Source organism: Mus pahari, chromosome 16 (genome assembly GCF_900095145.1).
Source record: "Mus pahari chromosome 16, PAHARI_EIJ_v1.1, whole genome shotgun sequence".
In the NCBI taxonomy this organism is placed as follows: Eukaryota; Metazoa; Chordata; class Mammalia; order Rodentia; family Muridae; genus Mus; species Mus pahari.
Window position 1 is genome coordinate 40,982,638 of NC_034605.1, and position 19,212 is coordinate 41,001,849.

At 48.2% G+C, this 19,212-nt stretch overlaps 1 protein-coding gene across 6 annotated transcripts in view; it reads left to right on the top strand.

The window, feature by feature from the left end:
- The window catches only part of Rreb1 (ras responsive element binding protein 1), a 124,321-nt gene extending 115,437 nt beyond the window's left edge, over positions 1-8,884 (top strand). For 3 of the 6 annotated variants that reach the window (XM_029547657.1, XM_021215469.2, XM_029547656.1), the window contains exons 12-13: positions 3,810-4,628; positions 5,568-8,884. In XM_029547657.1, coding sequence (XP_029403517.1) covers positions 3,810-4,628; positions 5,568-6,040 — 1,292 coding nt within the window. In that variant the 3' untranslated portion in view covers positions 6,041-8,884. The remainder of the gene's footprint in view (positions 1-3,809; positions 4,629-5,567) is intronic. The other 3 variants (XM_021215470.2, XM_029547659.1, XM_029547658.1) reach the window with 2 other exon arrangements.
- Positions 8,885-19,212: the final 10,328 nt, after the last annotated feature.

The following is a 19,212-nucleotide window of genomic DNA, read 5'->3' on the forward strand; positions in this document are numbered from 1 at the left end:
GAACTACCTCCTCCAGCCCCAACAACTTTGTCTTAAAGAGACGGGAAATGACCAGAAGTTACTGAAGCTTTCAAGGTTCTGTTTATATGCAAAGATTGAATTCCTTTTAAATCCCTAAACATGTTTTATAATGTCAGTGTCACTTTTCCAACCACATGAGGTCTTCCATGAAAATGTACCCCAGATTTCCTCCTGTACCCAATGCTAAAAATACTAAGGTGGGGACAGTTTTCCCTTCTAGGGTTGTATTAAATATTCAGTTTTACACTGAAACTCTTTCCTCTGCTCGGCAGATGTGGCCTACTCTACTCTTGACTGTTCTTGGTTCTTATTCAGGGGATGTGTGAAGGAGCCTTTCCATTGGTAGGCACCTGGACTGGACCTTTTACAATATAAACATGAAGGTTTTTTTTAAAATGTACTTTATATATATGAGTGCTCTGTCTGCATGTACGCCTGTGTGACAGAAGAGAGCATCGAATGCCATTACAGATGATTGTGAGCCATTGTGTGGTTGCTGGGAATTGAACTCTGACCAGGCAGCCAGTGATCTTAAACTACATTTCATTTGTAGGAAGCAAGAGACCTTTAACTGTGGAGATGACCAACAAAATATGTGGGGTTTTTGAGGAGAAGCCATAACAGGACTGCTCACCCTCTTGTAGGAGAGGAGGTTAAGTCTATTGTTCCCAAGAATCATAAACCAGGTCACAAGCTATCCTGCTAAAACACTCCCCCTAGTGGAAGTCTGGAGTGCAACCAAGCTACCTTTGTTTGAAAGCGTGGGCCCCTTGTATACAGAAAGACCTTATCCACCCACCCTCAGAACGGAATTGTGAATGGGACGGTTCAGACTGAGAGCATTTGGCTTTGGTTTCAGAATTCATTTTTATTTTCATAAGTCTATCATTTTAAATACTCTCTCTCCAGTTCAAACAGCCTCTGTACTGGGTTAGTGCAGGACTAAAATGGAAGAAACAGAAGATTGAGAGACTAGCCTAGGATACAGGGCAAGCTCCATTTTCAAAAGCAGAAAGATGTTTTTGCTGAAAGCCCAATAATAGGAACAGCCAGGGTAAAAAGTAGAATTAACCACAAATTAACCTCATTTTTAAACTGGACTTGGCTTAGTCTGAAAATTACTTGCCACACAAGCTTGAGGACCTGAGTTCAATCCCTAACACCCATTAAAAAAAGAAAGGGCCAGGTGGTGGTGGTGCACACCTTTAATCCCAGCACTCAGGAGGCAGAGGCAGGCAGATTTCTGAGTTCAAGGCCAGCCTGGTCTACAAAGTAAGTTCCAGGACAACCAGGGCTATACAGAGAAACCCTGTCTCGAAAAACCAAAAAAAAAAAGAAAGAAAGAAAGGAAAGAAGACAGATAGACAGACAGACAGACAGTAGTGTTGGCTCGTGCCGAAAATCCCACCACTGTAGGAACAAGGTGAAAGAGGACTGGACCTTGCTGGCCATCCATTCTGTCCAATCAGCAAGTTTCAGGTTAGTTGAGAGACTCTGTCTCAATAAATAAGTAAATAAATTAAATGAAGAGTAACTGAGGAAGACACAAGGTGGATACTGACCTCTGATTTCTAAACACACGTGCACACAAGACACATCCATGCACACACAGAATTGCTCACCAAGTAAGCCATCTGAGCATCCTGTGTGTCAGTTGTAGAGTCTAAATCAAAATCCATCCCAGAGACACTCACTGTGATTCCAGAAAAGGAGCAGAGATGTTTTCCTCTGATCATAAACACTGGCCAGCACCTCTCAGGCTCCTGCTTCCTGTTACAAATCATCTTCATTTACTTCTGAATTCTCCTGAGATAACCACACTGTGGCCTCCGTGCATCAGGTGCTGTGAGAGTGAAACCAAAGAGGTGATGTGGGTGGTAATGTCCCCACTTGATTGCAAGGGAGCCCTAAGCAGGTGTGAGGCATAAGTGCCATGTCTGAGGTGGCTCCTCCCCATCTGAGACCTGCCTTGATGGCACATGACAGAGTGAGCATGTGACACTGAGGAAGAATGATAGGCATGTGAGTGGCCTTCTGGCTTATTCTACCACAATCTGGAAAAGGCTCAGATTAGGTGCATGAATTTCAGCTGCCTCGGGCAGTGGTGAGAGATGTGCCTCTCCTAGGGCACACCTTCTGTGTTTGCTGTGAAGCAGTGACTCTCCTCTGTGGAGCTCAGAGGAAGCGCTGAGCACCCTTAGTAGAAAACCGGACATTAAGTCCTCGGCCAGCTTCCATTTCACTGTTAAAATCATTAAGTCTTTGCTACCTATTAAAGAAAAGGTAATGTTCACGATACTGTTTGTGGGGTTTCCCATGTGGGCTTGTTCTCCTCTTCCTCTTATTCTCCTCCCTTCCTTTCCTTCCTTCCTTCCTCCCTCCCTTCCCTCCTTCCTTTCCTTTCTTCCTTTCTTTCCTTCCTTTCCTTTCCTTTCCTTTCTTCCTTTCTTTCCTTCCTTTCCTTTCCCTTCCTTCCTCCCTTTCCCCTCCTTCCTTCCTTTCTTCCTTTCCTCTCCTTCCTTCCTTCCTTTCTTCCTTCCTTTCCTTCCTTTCCTTTCCTTTCCTTTCCTTTCTTCCTTCCTTTCCTCTCTTCCTTCCTTTCCTCCTTTCCTTTCCTTTCCTTTCCTTTCCTTTCCTTTCCTTTCCTCTCTTCCTTTCTTTCCTTCCTTTCCTTTCCCTTCCTTCCTCCCTTTCCCCTCCTTCCTTCCTTTCCCTTCCCTTCCCTTCCCTTCCCTTCCCTTCCCTTCCCTTCCTTCCTTCCTTCCTTCCTTCCTTCCTTCCTTCCTTCCTTCCTTCCTTCNCCTTCCCTTCCCTTCCCTTCCCTTCCCTTCCCTTCCTTCCTTCCTTCCTTCCTTCCTTCCTTCCTTCCTTCCTTCCTTCCTTCCTTCCTTCCTGTCTCATAGCCCCGGCTAGCCTTGAACTTACTGTGGAACCCAGCATGGCCTCAAATTCTTACCTACTTTAGTTTCTGAAAGTCTGAGATCTCAAGTGTGCACCAATGTGCCTGGCTTTGGTGTCATCAATGTTGGCCATGACTCCCTCTTTTTAAGGTCGCTGAAAGCTGGTGGACTTCCCATGTCTGTTTTGCTATGGGGTGTAGACAAGTGAGATCAGGAAATCACTGTCTGCAAGAGCCTCACTCGCCCTACAGATCCCTGTCCCAATGCTCACCCACAGCCCCTCAGAGCCATTCACCATCCCTCCCCACGTGCCCCTGACCAGGTTTGTGTTCCAGGTCCTCCCCATGTGTTGCTTACAGGTGCAGAAGCATCTTTGGTTTCTGGCCTCTACCTGGAGATGTGCCTGTGGACCATTCACACAGAATCTGCATGTGGGCTCACTTTCTGTGAAACTCTTTGAGGACCACATTTGGAAGGGGGGGGGGTGTTCTTGTGTATGTTGCATGTTTGTAAAAAGCTCTTTGCACTGGAAAGATAACCCTTACAACTTGGCTTCCTCAACCTCCCTAGTGCTGCGAGTCTCTGGAATGCACACCCTCTTTGTCTGCACTGCCTGAGTCACTTATGCCTTCCTGGGGGTGGGGGCAGCTGAGTGTACGTGGGCGTGATGGTGGAAGTCAGGAGTTCTGAGGCACGAGAGCCCATCTGCCTTCCTTGGGAGTGTGAAGGCTGGTCTGGCCCTTAGAACTCCAGACTCAGAAACTCCCCAGTAGGTTTAGTATCCAGAATTCAAGGGTGGGTCTGGCCAAGTTCCAGTAGAGCCCTTGAAAAGGGGCTTACCCAGTGTCACCTCGTCTGAACCCCTTTCCTGTCTCCTTGCTTACACAGACAGCCAGTCAGACACAGACACGTTGGCCACCCAAGGTGAGGTGCTGGATCTCACAGCACAGGCTAAAGAGCAGCCGCCATCGGAGGGAGCCAGTGAGCTCAGTCCAGCTACACAGGACCTTGCCATTAAAGAGGCCAAAGCAGAAGCAGCACCCCCTGAGGAGGAGGAAGAAAAGGAGACGGAGGAGAACCCAGAGCCAGAGGAAGAGTGTCGCGTGGAAGAGAGCACTGGGGCTGCAGATGCCCCAGAGGAAGACACAGCCAGCAACCAGAGCCTGGATCTTGACCTTGCCACCAAGCTGATGGACTTCAAGCTGGCAGAGAGTGAGACAGGCTCTGTGGACAGCCAAGGCCCAGCCCAGCAGGAGCCAAAGCATGCCTGTGATACCTGTGGAAAGAACTTCAAGTTCCTGGGCACCCTGAGTCGTCACAAGAAGGCACACAGCTGCCAGGAGCCGAAGGAGGAGGCAGAGGCAGCGGTGGCGGCCGCACCTTCGCTGGAGAATGAGGGCCTTGGCAGAGCGGTTGAGGGGCCCGAGCCTTCCCCCGAGCCTGAAGAGAAACCTGCCGAATCCCCAGCAATTGATCCAACACCAGGAACCACGGAGGCCTCAGTGGCGAAACAGAATGAAGAAACAGAGGGTCCCACTGATGGGGAAGGTACGGCTGAGAAGAGGGGTGACGGTGACAAAAGACCAAAGACAGACTCCCCCAAAAGCATGGCCAGTAAGGCAGACAAGAGGAAGAAGGTTTGCAGTGTATGCAACAAGCGGTTCTGGTCCCTGCAGGACCTCACCCGGCACATGAGGTCACACACAGGTATGAGAGACCAGAGCCAGCCTGCCAGAAGAGGTGGCCTGCAGTGGCCATTGGGAGTCTCCCTGGAAGTCAGGTCCAGGGGCCACGGAGAGAACTGGCTAGGTTGCAGGGTTATCCTCTGACCTGGGAAGACAGGGGGTCCTAAAGAGCTGTCTCCGTGGCCCTGGAATGCCACAAGCCTTCTACAGGGCAGCAGTCCCTCTGCAGTGGTACTTTGGAAAGCACTTTTCTTCAGTCACTAAGCCCCAGTTTTGTCCTCTATAGATGGGGAGGGTGGCCACCCTGTGCACAGGTTTCTAGAACAGGAAGAGTGGGCGTATGTCCATCCGGTGTAAGACTCAGCCAGATCCTGAGAAAGACGGGGATATGCCAGGGAAGGCAGGTGCTGGCCTGGCCCATATGGGGAAGGCCCCAAAGAAGGGTGTTATTTTAGTGTGGGGCAGGGGGAGGGACCTGGATAGAACCGTGAAGCCAAAAGGTTGAGACACCCTTCCTCGGCCATCCCTCCAAAGACAGCACCTCAACCCCCTGATCACATGTCACCATCATGGCCTCCCATGCCCAGTGGCCATGCCACAGCCACTGAGGTGTAGCGTGCTGGCACCTTGTTCTGGCCAGAGATGTTCTCAGCTGTTGGGGACTTGGTATGTAACGTAAACTGTCGGGAAACATCCAAACGCACCTCGGGGAAAATCATTCCTCCTAAGGGCTCTCTGCTTCTGGGGTTCTCTTAAGATCATTTTGTAGAAACCTAGGTTGAGAGATACAGGAAGAAGAATGTGACCCCCCTACCCCTAACCTTACCAGTTTGGGCAAATAAGCAAGAGTCCTGTCCCTGTGTATTTAGTTCTGGATGCTGCGTTCATACAAAGTGAGGGAGGTGGGAACCAGTGGCCTTCATGTTAATGGATGTCTCCTTTTCACTCTTTCATTGTTCAGGAGAGAGGCCATACAAGTGTCAGACCTGTGAGCGAACCTTCACCTTAAAGCACAGCCTGGTTCGACACCAGAGGATCCACCAGAAAGCCAGGCACAGCAAGCACCACGGGAAAGACAGCGACAGGGATGAGCGGGCCGAGGAGGACAGTGAGGGCGAGTCCACCCACAGTGCTAACAACCCTGCCTCCGAGAATGAGGCCGAGTCAGCTCCCAGCACCAGCAACCACGTGGCTGTGACCAGGAGCCGGAAAGAGAGCTTGTCCACTTCTGGGAAGGAATGTAGCCCGGAGGAGAGCGCCGCAGCTGAGCAGGCAGCCGAGCCCGGTGCCCCCAAAGAGCAGGCGTCTCCAGGTGAAGCAGACCCCCAGAGCCCGGCAGCCATCGTGCAAGACTTGGTGGAGCTGTGCGGCAAGAGGCCTGCCCCAGTCCTGGCGGCCACCGATGGTGCCTCACAGCTCCTAGGCATGGAGTGACTGCCTGCCCTGTCTCCATCAGCTCAGAAACAAAGCTAGCGGAGCACCCCGAATGTAGATTTCACAAGGCTTTCTCGGCATCCTTCAGTTGTCTGGAGAGAGGGAAGAGAGGGCAAGAGAGAGACAAGCAAGCCTGTGGCCAACCAGCTCGTGCCATAGCCTTACCCAGTACACATGCACCCGGCCCCAGTGCAGCCGGCATCAGTGCCTTAACTACTTATGGGTCCTCCCATGTCATTGTGGGTGTCCCCCCTCCAAAAAAAAAAAAAAAGACGTTTTAACAAAACAAATATTTTAATGAATTTTTCGGAGGACCTTTTCATTTAAGCATTAACATTACCTTTTGTATTTGTGTGTTTGAGCTTGTTTTTGTGAATCTGTGACAGTACTGTTTTTGTTCTGTGAGCTGGAAGCAGAAAACCTTCCCCTTGGATCCTGTAGCCAATAACTGGAAGAAAATGATGTGAATTTCCTGTACATGACCCGAGGGAAAAAGGGTGTGAGGCTGATTTCTAAGCTAGACCCATATTCTCTGGTTCACGCTGGGGAGGAGCCGCGACCTGGCCTCTGTCATCAGTGGATGCGGTTGATGCAGGGTTCCTGTGTGGTGTGAGCCAAAGCCAGGAAAGAGTCTAGCTTCAACCTCACCCGTGTTTCCACTCTCTCCATGTTAGAAATGGTTAGTGTTCACATTCTTAATTTACAGAGAAAGGTGACCTCCCCAGCACCATAGCCTATGGAGGACATGGCTGGAGGTCATATATCGACTTTCCCTTCTTCCCATTCGGTATATGTTATTAATATTAATATTAATGTTATTTTTATTTTTTACTTCATCAGTTCGCTAGGCTCTGCATTCAGCAGAAACAAATGGGCAATATTTGTCCTGGGTGACCTGTACTGTTCCCTGGTCCCCGCTTACTGTGTGCCTGAAGCTTCTGGTGGCATGCCAGTGATGGCTCTTCTACTGTACTCAGACAAACCTTTCTTCCATGACTGTAGAATCCAGCAGGAGCCAGGAGTGGCTCAGAGGGGAGAGCGAGGATGCACAAGTGGTGGGGAGCGGGCATCCGAGACACCAGGCCATACCTGGGGCACCCCAGTCTTCCTGCTAAGCTGGGTCAGGCCTTCCCCCCCGCCGTGCTACTACCGCCATTTGAGAAGCATTGAGATACTACTGCCAGTGATGAACTGAAGCGCATGCGCAAGGTCTAGATGCAAGGGTTGTCTTCACCTTCCTGCAGTGTGGGGTTGCTGCTTGGAGAGAGGGGAGCTTTTAAATCCCTAACTGGCCCAAGCCCCTGGTGCACAGACAGGGTTCCTTTAGTTCCCGGGTGTTCTGTACAAACAGTAGACCTCACTCATCAGCAAAAAGAAACTGTTCCTACTGTAGCTGAGCTCGGTTCAGCACCCTGTCCTTTAGCCAAGACCTGAGGATGCCTGAGCCACACTGCTACTAGAGCCCTGTTTGTCCCTTGCCTGCAGGGCCTCAAGACTTCCCTAGAAGAGGCCTTCCACTGCTCCACTTCTTCCCTTATCCTGTGGCTCTATATGTTCCTCTGCTAAGATGTGCAACCCGAGACGTGCGTGCCCCTTTGTCCACCAGTATCTAGTGGCTAAAATCCAACCACCCTGACTTCAATGGAAGATAGATATTCTAGAGATAATGAAAAGTGATATATGTATGAAAAAAAAACATTGAGGTATATATGATTTTTAACTGTATTAGGAATGTGTGGACCCATTTAAAATTGAGATTTTATTTACTGTAGAGAGAGAAATCAGAACCATTGATCCCATGGTCTTCTAAGTTAAACCCAGCTCCTACATCCCTTAGGTGTTTATTATTATTATTATTACGATTGTTATTGTTTTCATTGTTATTATTTGGGGTTTCTCGTGTTTTGGTTTTCTTTGCAACTCTCCACACTAAACTCATGATACTGTGGGGAGAAGCCATGACTGAGCTCTACGCTGCGGTAAGATGTAGCAAGGGTTGCTCCCAGCAGCGGCCATCGCCAGGGCTGCAACTGGCAATAATCACTATTGATTTAAAGCTTTATTTAGTCCCATCTGTTCCTTCATAGTTAATAAGGTCTTGCCACATTTTATTAGTGAGATTGAGAGATGAATTATTTGTCTGTTGTCCTGCCCGCCTTCCTCCCCCAATATTAAACTGTGAAGTTTGTGATTTTGTTTAAACGCTGGGTGAATCATAGTGTTAGTCTGCATGTCCAGCTAATTTGTTTCTATACATTTTGTTTGATTCTCTTTCTCCTCAGGGCTTTTACAAATATATATATATTATATATGTATATATATATGGATCTTCTGAAAAAAATTGAGGTGCAAATTTTCTCTTTTTTGTTGTTGTTTTGTTTTTGTTTTTGTTTTCTCTTTAATGGACACAATGCTGATATTCAATCACTACATAAAATATCTGGCTGTAAAACAAACCAGAGAGGCCCCACGGGGCGTTATCCAAGCAGCTCTTCGGAGGCTCCGTGAATCGGATACCGGTTTCAGACAGATCATCCTGCGTTTGTCTCTTTCCTCTCTTCTCTTTCTTCAAGAAAAAAAAAAGTTGATCCTAATGATTTCAGCCCATGCATTAAACAGAAAACAATAATAACTGTAGAATTCATATTTTTCTAAAGGGAACTTAAAAACTGCTGCTACATGTATGTACAAAACTGGTCTATGCCACATGAACAGAATCACAGGTTTGGTTTTGGTACTTTTTGTTTCTCTTTGTACTCAGTTGTATAGAACTTCCAAATTCAGAATGAAAAGAAAGCTGTCCTGTATCAAACCATCTAAGCAATAAATGTTATATTTAAAAAACAGCACATGACCAACCTGTGAGTTCCTCCAAGCCTGTCTCCAAGCCTGCGGTCCACTCAAGGCAGAGCTTAGGAATAAGGGCTGATCCGAAATCAGTAACAGCCTTGGAAGCCTGGGAACCCAGGCAGCGTCCTCGGTAAAAGACACTTGGGGTTGGAGACATGGCCCAGTCAGCAAAGTGCCTGCCCCAAGAGCATGAGGACCTGAGTTCAGGTCCCAAGAACCCACGCGGGTTATGCAGCAGCATGAGTGACTGGGGATGGGGGGAAAGGGAGCTCGGGGGGAGGGGGAGATAGGGGCTGGCGGGGGGAGCGGCAGGCAAAGACCAGCAGATCCCTGGAACTCCTGGACGGCTAGTCCAGCCAGATTGGTTACCACAGGTTCACTAAGAGCTCAAGAAATAAGGTAGGAGGCCGGCATGGATGGCTCAGTACGTAAAAGCACTTACCATCAAACCTGAGGAATCTTAGGACTGGACTTAGGAGGTAGAAAGAGGGCTCTCAGACAAAAGAACACGGGAGGGCGGGGGTCGAGCACTTGCATACATAAAACGAATGATTGAAAAAAAGAATCAGAAAAGCTTTCATAAATAATAAAAAAGGCAATTGGCTGCAGTTAGATGTTCTGTCTTGGGAGAGTGTATAGGGAATGTAAGAAGCTCTGGTGAATTTCATAAGGCCTGAGGGACAGACTTAAGGGGCAACAGCACAGACAGCCACTCTTGACTCTTGTTTAGCTGCAGCTTAACTGGTAATGCTGGTCCTGTGCACTAGTGACTCCAAAGGAGGATGCTGGGCCTGTCTTCCCCAGGGAAGGTGGAAAGGACTTAGTTGGCCAGGTGGAGAGCAGTGGGTTTCAACCTGAGGGTCACAGGACCCTTTCGAGCCATCTGTCATTGTGAGGAGCCCTGTAGCCTCTCACTGGGGAGTAGGCCTCAGAAGGCAACCCCAGAAAAAACTTAATGGGAAGCAAATTATGGTAATGCTACAAAGTCATTGGCCAACCTATTTTCAGGGCCAGATCACAGTGTAGCAAGAGGTAGGGGGTCCCTAAGACTCCTGAGGCTCCTCTGTTGGCACCAACAACTGGCTTTGATGAAGTATCAGTGAGGATCCTAGAATGTCCCACAGAGCTAGACAGATGACTCAGTGGTTAAGATTCTGGTGATGACCACAACCAAGTAACTCAAAAGCACAGCCCCCAGCCTTTCCAGCTGGGTGGAAGGGAGCTGGGTGATGTTTAAAGCACCTGTAAGCATGGACTCTGTGTCTGCATGACATTGGACTACAGCTGGCATTGTAGTTTGCTTTCTATTGCTGGGACAAACACCATGACCAAAAGCAACTTGGGGAGCAAAGGGTTTATTTCATCTTATGGCCCATCATTGAGGGAAGTCAGGGCAGGAAGTGTGAACCATAAAGGAATGATCTTTGCTGGCTTACTCATCCTGCTTTCTATATACCCAGGGCCAACTGCCCAGTGATGGCACCACCCACAGTGGGCTGGACTATCTCACATCAATCAATAATAAAGAAAATGTTTGAGGGGGTTGGCGAGATGGTTCAGTGGTTAAGAGCACTGACTGCTCTTCCAAAGGTCCTGAGTTCAAATCCCAGCAACCACATGGTGACTCACAACCACCCAAAATGAGATCTGACACCCTCTTCTGGTGTGTCTGAAGACAGCTACAGTGTACTTATTTATAGTAATAAATAAATCTTTGGGCAGGAGCAAGCAGGGACTGAGTGAACAGGCTGACCGGAGCAAGTGGTGTTGACTGGAATGAGTGAGGTTAACTGGAGCGAGCAGAGGCCCTTAATTCAATTCCCAACAACCACATGAAGGTTCACAACTAACTATCTGTTCAATTACAGTGTGCTCATATACATAACATAAATAAATCTTGAAAGAAAGAAAGAAAGAAAGAAAGAAAGAAAGAAAGAAAGAAAGAAAGAAAGAAAGAAAGAAAGAAAAAGTTCCAACACACCAGGCCTGGTCTACATAAAGACCTATTTCAAAACCAACAAGGAAGGAAGGAAGGAAGGAAGGAAGGAAGGAAGGAAGGAAGGAAGGAAGGAAGGAAGGAAGGGAGTTGCTCCTTCCTTCCCCAGGATCCAGTTAACCTCGACTGTGCACTTAAAGTCACAGCAGGCACTGACCAGAGCAGTAAGAGATCTGCATGGAAGAAACCTGATGTCTTGGCAATTTTAGTTCTAACAGGGAAACTGATAAGAAAGGAGGTAGATGAGGAAGATACAGAAGATGTGAGTTGGGGGTAGGGGGAGGAGAAGCCTGGATGGAACAGGGATGGTCAGCCATGAGGAAGTCACCCTTGCACATGCCTGGGGGTGGAGACAGATGGCCCAGAGGAAGGACCTTGAGCCACAAGCCAGCCCTGCAGGAAGCTGTGGAGACAGCTGGAATGAACACAGTGTAGACCTTACAGTAGTCTGGAGTAGGTGGAGTGGGATTCTGGATTCTGGTTGACACTGGGGCGACTAGGATGGTCACATCATGTAGACCAGGCTGGCCTCAAAATCAGAGATCTGCCTGTCTATTCCTCCTGAGTGCTGGGATTAAAGAAGTGTGAGTCCCACCTGGGGCTTGAGTAGCTCAAGAGAAGCCCCAGGATTGGATGATAAGCCAGATGCAGTGTGAGAGTTTAGAGCAGCCAAGGACAGACACATTTAGCTATGACTTCCTCTGGGGGCCAGGAGTTAGCTTTGAAGAGAGGTTTCCCTTCTGACAAATTATCTTGGCAAGAAATACTTTTGCACCTACGAGCCTATTTTCACGAAGTGGCTAAGGGATATGGGAGACATGTTGCTCCTCTTGGCTAGGACCCAAAGAACCCCATCCTCTTGCCCCATGGGGTTTACCCCACCACCCACATACCCATCCCTTCCCTATATTCAGACTAATGCCAGGTCAGTTGCCCACTGTCCTGAAGACCACAAACTCACAGAAGTTCCAGAAACCCTGAATCGTCACCAACGAGTGAAGCTGTTCCCTTAAGGACATTGGCAAGACAGAAAATGCCTGTAGGGGCCTGTAGGGGCTGACCTGACCAGGAGAGAAAGCCTTAGATCTGAGATCCAGACCTCAGCCCTGGTGGTTCAACCTGAGCAAGAATTCTTCTCTTTCATCTTTGTTGCAGTAATAAAACGGGGCTTCTCTTGAGCTACTCAAGCCCCAGGTGGGGCTCACACTTCTTTAATCCCAGCACTCAGGAGGAATAGACAGGCCGATCTCTGATTTTGAGGCCAGCCTGGTCTACATGATGTGACCTCTTGGTGGGAGGAAGGTCTTATCTGGCTTATACTTTTAAATCACAGTCTATGCTCAAGAACAATCAGAACAGGAACTCAGGCAGGAACTTGAAGCAGAAACCAAGGAGTTATGCTGTTTTCTGACTTGTTCACACGCTCAGGCTTAGTTAGCTTTCTTGTTCAAGCCAGGACCACTTGCTTAGGGAATGGTGCCACCCACAGTGGGCTGGGTCCTCCTATATCAATTATCAAACCCCTGGAGACATGCCCCACAGGTCAATCTGATCTGAGTAAAACTCTACTCCCTTCTCTGGTGAGGAACCATGATGATCTGCTAGATATGTATGACCACCCAAAGATCCTACCTTCACCTTCACGGCGATCGCCAGGACATGGATGTCTGCACAGAAGGAGCCAGTCATGAGCACCAAGTCCAACATAGTAATCATCTGTGCTGATCAGCCACACTTGGCCCTCAGCAATCCTGAAGTAAAGACTTGTTAATCCAATGTACGTGGTAGCACATGCCTTTAATCCCAGCACTCTAGAGTCAGGTGGAACTGTGTGTTCAAGACCAGCCTGACCTGAATAGCAATCCTATCTTGGGGGGGGGGGGGGGGGGAGAATTGTTAATCCCAGACTTAAAAGATAAAAACCTGACTTGAAGGAAGAACTGTGATTAATCAATGGTAGGCCAGTTCCCAACCTTGACTCGATTGATCTCAAGACTGCTGCTTGTTAATGAGCTTCCTGAGGTTAACAGCTTATAAGGAGGGCTTTCTGAGGCATTGGTCCACAGTTGCTTAGTCCCTGTCGTAGTTTGCTTTCTGTCGCTATGATAAACACCACACCCAAAGATTTAGGAGAGGAAAAATCTATTCATCTCACAGACTACAGTCCATCTTTAAGAGAAGCCAGGGCAGTAACTCACAGCAGGAACTGAAGTAGAAATCATGGAGAAATACCACTGACTGCCTTGCTTCCAGACTTATGTTCAACTACCCTTCTTATATAGCACAGAACTACCTGGCTTGGGATAGTACTGACCGCAGCAGACTGAGCCCGTCTACATTAACCAGCAATCAAGAAAACACACCCCGTACAAGTCCCCAATTGAGGATCCCTCTCTTTAAACATGTAAAGTTGGCACCTGAGATTAGCCATCACAGCCTTGTGTGCCTTTGGACCTGTGGTAAGACAAAGAAAGCATTGTGGCAGAAGCTTCTAGAGGCTCCTACTCATTGCTAGCTGCGAGGAAGCAAAGAGAGAGCTGAGAAGATGTTTGGTTTTCCCAGACTCCCTTTAGAGCATACCCACAAAGGGTCCCAGCCTTTAAAGATCCCACTTCCTCCCGAACATGCCGTAGGCTCACAACCAAGCTTTTGAAGCACAAGCCTACAAGAGACATTTACCCAAACCACAGCAATGTCCTTAACCCACAAAGTGGCCATCATTAACCTCTCTATGTTCTGAGAACTTGGACCCAATCTGAACTATCCTGATGCACCCATCAGTTGTAGCTCCTGTCCTTTCTGAAATTAGCTTTAAGGGACGATCGCCTTTTGCCACTAATCAAGTTAGGGAATAGAGGCAGTGCTCAATGATAGAGCACTTATCCAGCATTCCCAAAATAGGTATAAAATAACATGTTTTGTGTATGATAAAAAATGTTGAAATTCTTCCAACCTTAGTTCCTCCCCTCCACGCCAAGAGGGTTTCTCTGGGTAGTTCTGGCTGTTCTGAAACTCACTCTTTAGACCAGGCTGGCCTTGAACTCAGAGATCTGCCTGCCTCTGCCTCCCAAGTGCTGGGATTAAAGGCGTGCACCACCACCACCATCCAGCCAACCTTGCTGTTTTTGAGGGTACAACTCAATGGCATCAAGTCCACCACACTACCTCCCTGCTTCCCTCCCTTTCACAGCCTCCTCCTCTCTGCTTCCCGTTTCTATGAAGATGACTCCTTCGGTAACTCACACAAGTGAAAGAGCATGGTTTAAAGACAACAAGCTTGATTTGTGGGAGGTCAGGTGAGGGACCTGCCTCTCAAAATTTGTGTCTGGAAAGCAAGGTGTGGCTGAAACGTTGCTGTGCACGGGGACGCAACGCCTCAGGTCTTCCTGATGAAGTCACAGCCTTCTGCCTGCCCCTGCCAGTTGAGATGGTGTGGGGGGTTGATCTTCCCAGCCAACTTGGCCGGAGGCAGAGTCACATAGGAAACAGAGCTTGGGGTATGTCTGTGAGAGAGGTTCTAGATCTCATTGAGTGAGATAGACCACCCCCTAACTGTGGACAGCATCGTTCCATGGGCTGGGGGTCCCTGTCCCGATAAAAGAGAGAAAAGATGAGCGCCACCATCATCTCTCTTTGCCTCCTGACTGTGAGCTGCAGTGTGACCTGCTCGCTGCCTCAAGCTTCTGCCATGACTTCTCCATCCACCATGATGGACTGTCCCTTAAGATGTGAACCCAAATAAATCCATCCTTAACTTCTTACTGTCAGAGCAGCAAGAAAGGTAACCAATACAAATGGGTGGAGAGACAGCAAACAGCCGGGTCTACAGGGACAAGCAAGTAGGTCCCAGCTCTGCCTCTGATGAGTGGCTTTGTGCCTTGGGCTCTCCTTCCTAAGAAGGCAAGAGTAGTATCTGCCTCCTGGGATCATCCTGTGGGATATATATATATATGGTGTATAGTCACAGCTCTCATTGACATTGCTGTGGTAACCCTAAAGGGAGTGGGCAGGACGTCCAGGCCATACATTCACTCCACAGATATTGGAGGAGAGCAGAAGAAGGACTTTACAGGAGACGCCTGCCCTGCCTTCCAACTCAAGGTTCCTCTACCTTTCTTGGAAATCTGTGATCCTGGTACCTTCTAGTTCAAAGCTCCTACATGCCTAAAACTCTTCTCTGGACTTGATGCTTATCACATGACCTCACTCTGGAAGTTGGGAGAGAGATACAGTCTTTCCCTCATCCACACCACCAGTCCTGCATCAGAGCCTCATCCACGGGAGAGCTGCCCTGTGTAGATTACCACCCAGGACAAAGCCTAATCCTGGCTGATGGCCCAGGGTGTGACTGAGGACTGAGAGCGTCCATATACTTCAGGCCTACCCAGATATGCTAATTCAATATCCCTATCTTAACAAAACCCCAGGAGCTGGAGAGATGGCTCAGTGGTTAAGAGCACTGACTGCTCTTCTGAAGGTCCTGAGTTCAAATCCCAGCAACCACATGGTGGCTCACAACCATCCCTAACAAGATCTGATGCCCTCTTCTGGAGTGTCTGAAGACAGCTGCAGTATACTTACATATAATAATAAATAAATTTAAAAAAACAAAAAGAACCCAGGGGATTCATATGTATATTAAAACTAGTGAGGCTCAGGCCTAGAGCCTCGAGTTTGGTTCAGATATGAATCCAGCAGCCAGATGAACAGAGATCTTAATAGACTCCATCTGTGTTAGCTAGTTTCCCATTACTGTAACAAAATACCCAATTTTATAAATTATAAAGTTATAAGTTCTAAGACTTTATAACCAACTTACAAAGACGGAAGAGACTGGAGAGATGGCTCAGCAGTTGGGAGCAGTGTTGTGCTTGTAAAGGATCAGGTTCGATTCCCAGCACCTGCATGGTGGCTCACAACCATCTGTAACTCTAGTTCCAGGGATCTGGTGCCCTCTTCTGGACTCTGTGGGCACCAGGCATGCATGTGTTGCACAGACATACATGCAGAGAAAAACTCTGACACACAAAATAAAGTAAATACATCTAAAAGAAGACAAAATCTTTAGGAAGGGGAAGGGGAAAGAGGAGGGGAGGGGGGAGGGGAGGGAAGGTAGACAGACAGACTAGCTGGGTATGTAATCCCAGTGTCTGGGAGGCTGAGTTAGGAAGGTCTCAAATTCAAGGCCAGCCTGGGTTTACTGCATAGCGAGAAGCTCTCTCAACAAAAACAAGTGGAGTTTGCTTATGTTTATAGCCTCAGAGGTTTCCAGCCACAGTCAGTTGTCTCACTGCCAGCCATAGCGGAGGAAGCCGCTTACCTCACAGCAACCAGGAAGCAACGAGATCGAAGGCAGGACCAGCCTCCCTGGAGCCTCTTGAAGGGCACAGCCCAACAATCTCACTTCCGCCTCCTGACCCCGCCCCTTAAAAATTCCCTCTATCTTCCAGTAGCATAATGTGCAAGGAACTGAGTCTTTACCTCAGAAGCTGTGGGGAGAAACTCCAGAGCCAGATGATATCAGTGTTTGGGGTGGAGGAGTATAAAATCGGGAGGGACATAGATTCAGAGTGACGCTCTGAGCTGTACCCGTGCCTCGGTCGCTGGAAGACCTAGTAGGCATAGCTTCATCGCGCTTGTTCCAGGTTTGCATTCGTTACTTGTCTGTGGCTGTGATGAAACACCGTGACCAAGGCAACTCGTGGGTGAAAAAGAAAAGTTGATTTGGGCTAACGATTCTAGAGGGATGCAGAGTTCATCCTGGTGGAGAAACGCGGAAGCACTCAGCAGGTTTAGCTGCTGGTGGCGCACGCCTTTAATCTCAGCACTCGGGAGGCAGAGGCAGGCGGATTTCTGAGTTCGAGGCCGGCCTGGTCTACAGAGTGAGTTCCAGGACAGCCAGAGCTATACAGAGAAACTCTGTCTCAAAAAAAAAAAAAAAAAAAAAAAAAAACCAAAACAGAGAGAGAGAGAGAACCACACCCTAAACTACAAGCTTGAAGCAGAGAAGCCTGCCTCCAGTGACATACTTCCTCCAGCGAGGCCCTGCCTCCTAAAACTCCCCAAACTGCCAAGTGCCTATGGGGGACATTCTCTGTCCATCCTCTCAAGGGTTCCTGACATTTGCCATGCCCAGCGGCTGCCTGCCCGCTCCTGAGGAGGCGGGGGAAGCAGGGAGAACCACCGGGTTTATTTTAAACCTATAATTGAAGGTTGCTTGCTAACAAGAAACCAGTGCTCTCCAAGCTGGGGCTGCCAAAGTCAGTGTCCTAAATAAGGAACACGCAGTCGTTCCTTTCAGGGCAAGGAAGCTGAAGCCAAGTAGGGAAGCGACCTGCCAGGCTTTGTCCTGAGTCCTGCCTGCCTCTCACAGGAATTGACAATGTGGTGAGAGCTAGACCTCAGGCTCTCAGATGAGGGGGGTGGGGTGGGGAATGTATAGCTACTCATCAGCCCCAACTTCCCACAAGGACCCCACACAGCTCTCTCACATAAATAGTAGTCCTACTATGCATGAAAAAGTTAGGGGCGTCAGGCAAATGGGAAGGGGGAGAAAACAAGCAATGAAAACTGAATGCAGCCCGAGGTATTGCTTGCGTGGCTTGAATTGTACTACTACTGGCGAGGCAGAAGTAGCAGCTCTCTGTGAGTTCAGGATCAGCCTGGTCTACATAGAGAATTCCAGAACAGTTAGTGCTGTATATAGAGGCCCTGTCTCAAAAAAAAAAAAAAAAAAAAAAAGTAAAACCAAACAAAGAAAGAAGCAGCAAAACCCAAATACAGTTATCTTACTTTTCCTCCAGTTTGTTCACCCTACAGAGTGCGATTCTTAGGTTGCCAGTCCAGTGACCTGAGGACAAATAAAACCCTTTCCTGTCAGAGCAGGGGTGGAGGAAAGTGAGGCCAGGATCCGCCTTGTGAGGATGAAACTGTCTATCAGACACACAGCCCAGCACGTGCACGGTGTCAGGTGTCCATGACAGGAGGATGTGTGCCCACCAAAAGGGCAGTGGCTACAAACGAGGACACATGGCTCCTGTCAACTCTGGAGGCAGGTGTGATGTGGCACGCCCTCCTACCCCAGGTGGCTGGTGAGCCCCCCTGCCCCCCACCCCGGTTCTCCTGATGCATCACAAGTGACATAGACGGATGTTTTTTTTTAAAGCTCTGCAGTGATGGCTCACACCTGCTATGCCAAGATGGAACATCAGAAGTGTGTCTTTGGGGCTGGTGAGACAGCTCAGTGGTTAAGGGCACTGACTGCTCTTCCGGGGGTCATGAGTTCAAATCCCAGCAACCACATGGTAGCTCACAACCATAATGAGAAACGAATTAAAAAAAAAACAAACAAAAAACAAAACAAAACAAAACAAAAACCTATGGGCCCAAGGGAGCTGGGCCAGAGCAAGAGGGAGAAGGGGGTAGGTGGAGAATTTTTTTTTTTTTTTTAAGAAATGTGTCTCTGCCTTCCACACCCTCATCTAGACACTGTCAGACAAGTCCCTAGGTTGCTTGTTGGAAATCCCATTTCAGACCTGCTGATCCAGGATTTGGGACAGCTAGGTTAAACACTCCTGGTTCTGGAGCTTGGGAAAGTCTACCAGCCATGATTCCAGAAGCTGAACACTATCCAGGATTTTGTCCTTCCTCCAAAGACATCTCTCTGTATCAATTGGAAGATGATCAAGGCTTCTCTCTAGCATGCTATCATAGAGAAGGGAATGGCTGGTCAAGAGCACTGGCTGCTCTTTCAGAAGACCAGGATTCAATTCCCAGCATCCACATGGTGCCTCACAACCAAATGTAAGTCTAGTCCAAGGGGGTCAGATAAACTCATCTAGCATCCTTATGTGGCCTCCAAAGGCACCAAGCATCCATTGACGCACAGACACACATGCAGGGAAATACTCATATGCTAACAGTAGTTGTCATTATTTTCTAAATAGCACCATGTTTGCATAGACCTTGAGCACCTCTTCCCATAATTTCTATGTTTTCATTTATTTAATGTGTGTGCACACATGTGTGATGTGGTGGTGTGCACACAGAGGTCAGAGGACAACCTGCAGGAGTCGATTTCATCACCTTGGTCTTAGAAATCCCAGTAGGAGGCGCCTCTACCTGCTCCGAATACAAAGTAAGGGTTGCTATGGGAATGGTTGTTTAGTTTCTTTGTTTAAGGACAAATCTTTACTTTGTTACTTTGTTTAAGGACAAGGGAAGTCATCCACTGTATCTTTACACAGACAACATTTTAAAGATTTATTTATTATATGTAAGTACACTGTAGCTATCTTCAGACACTCCAGAAGAGGGAGTCAGATCT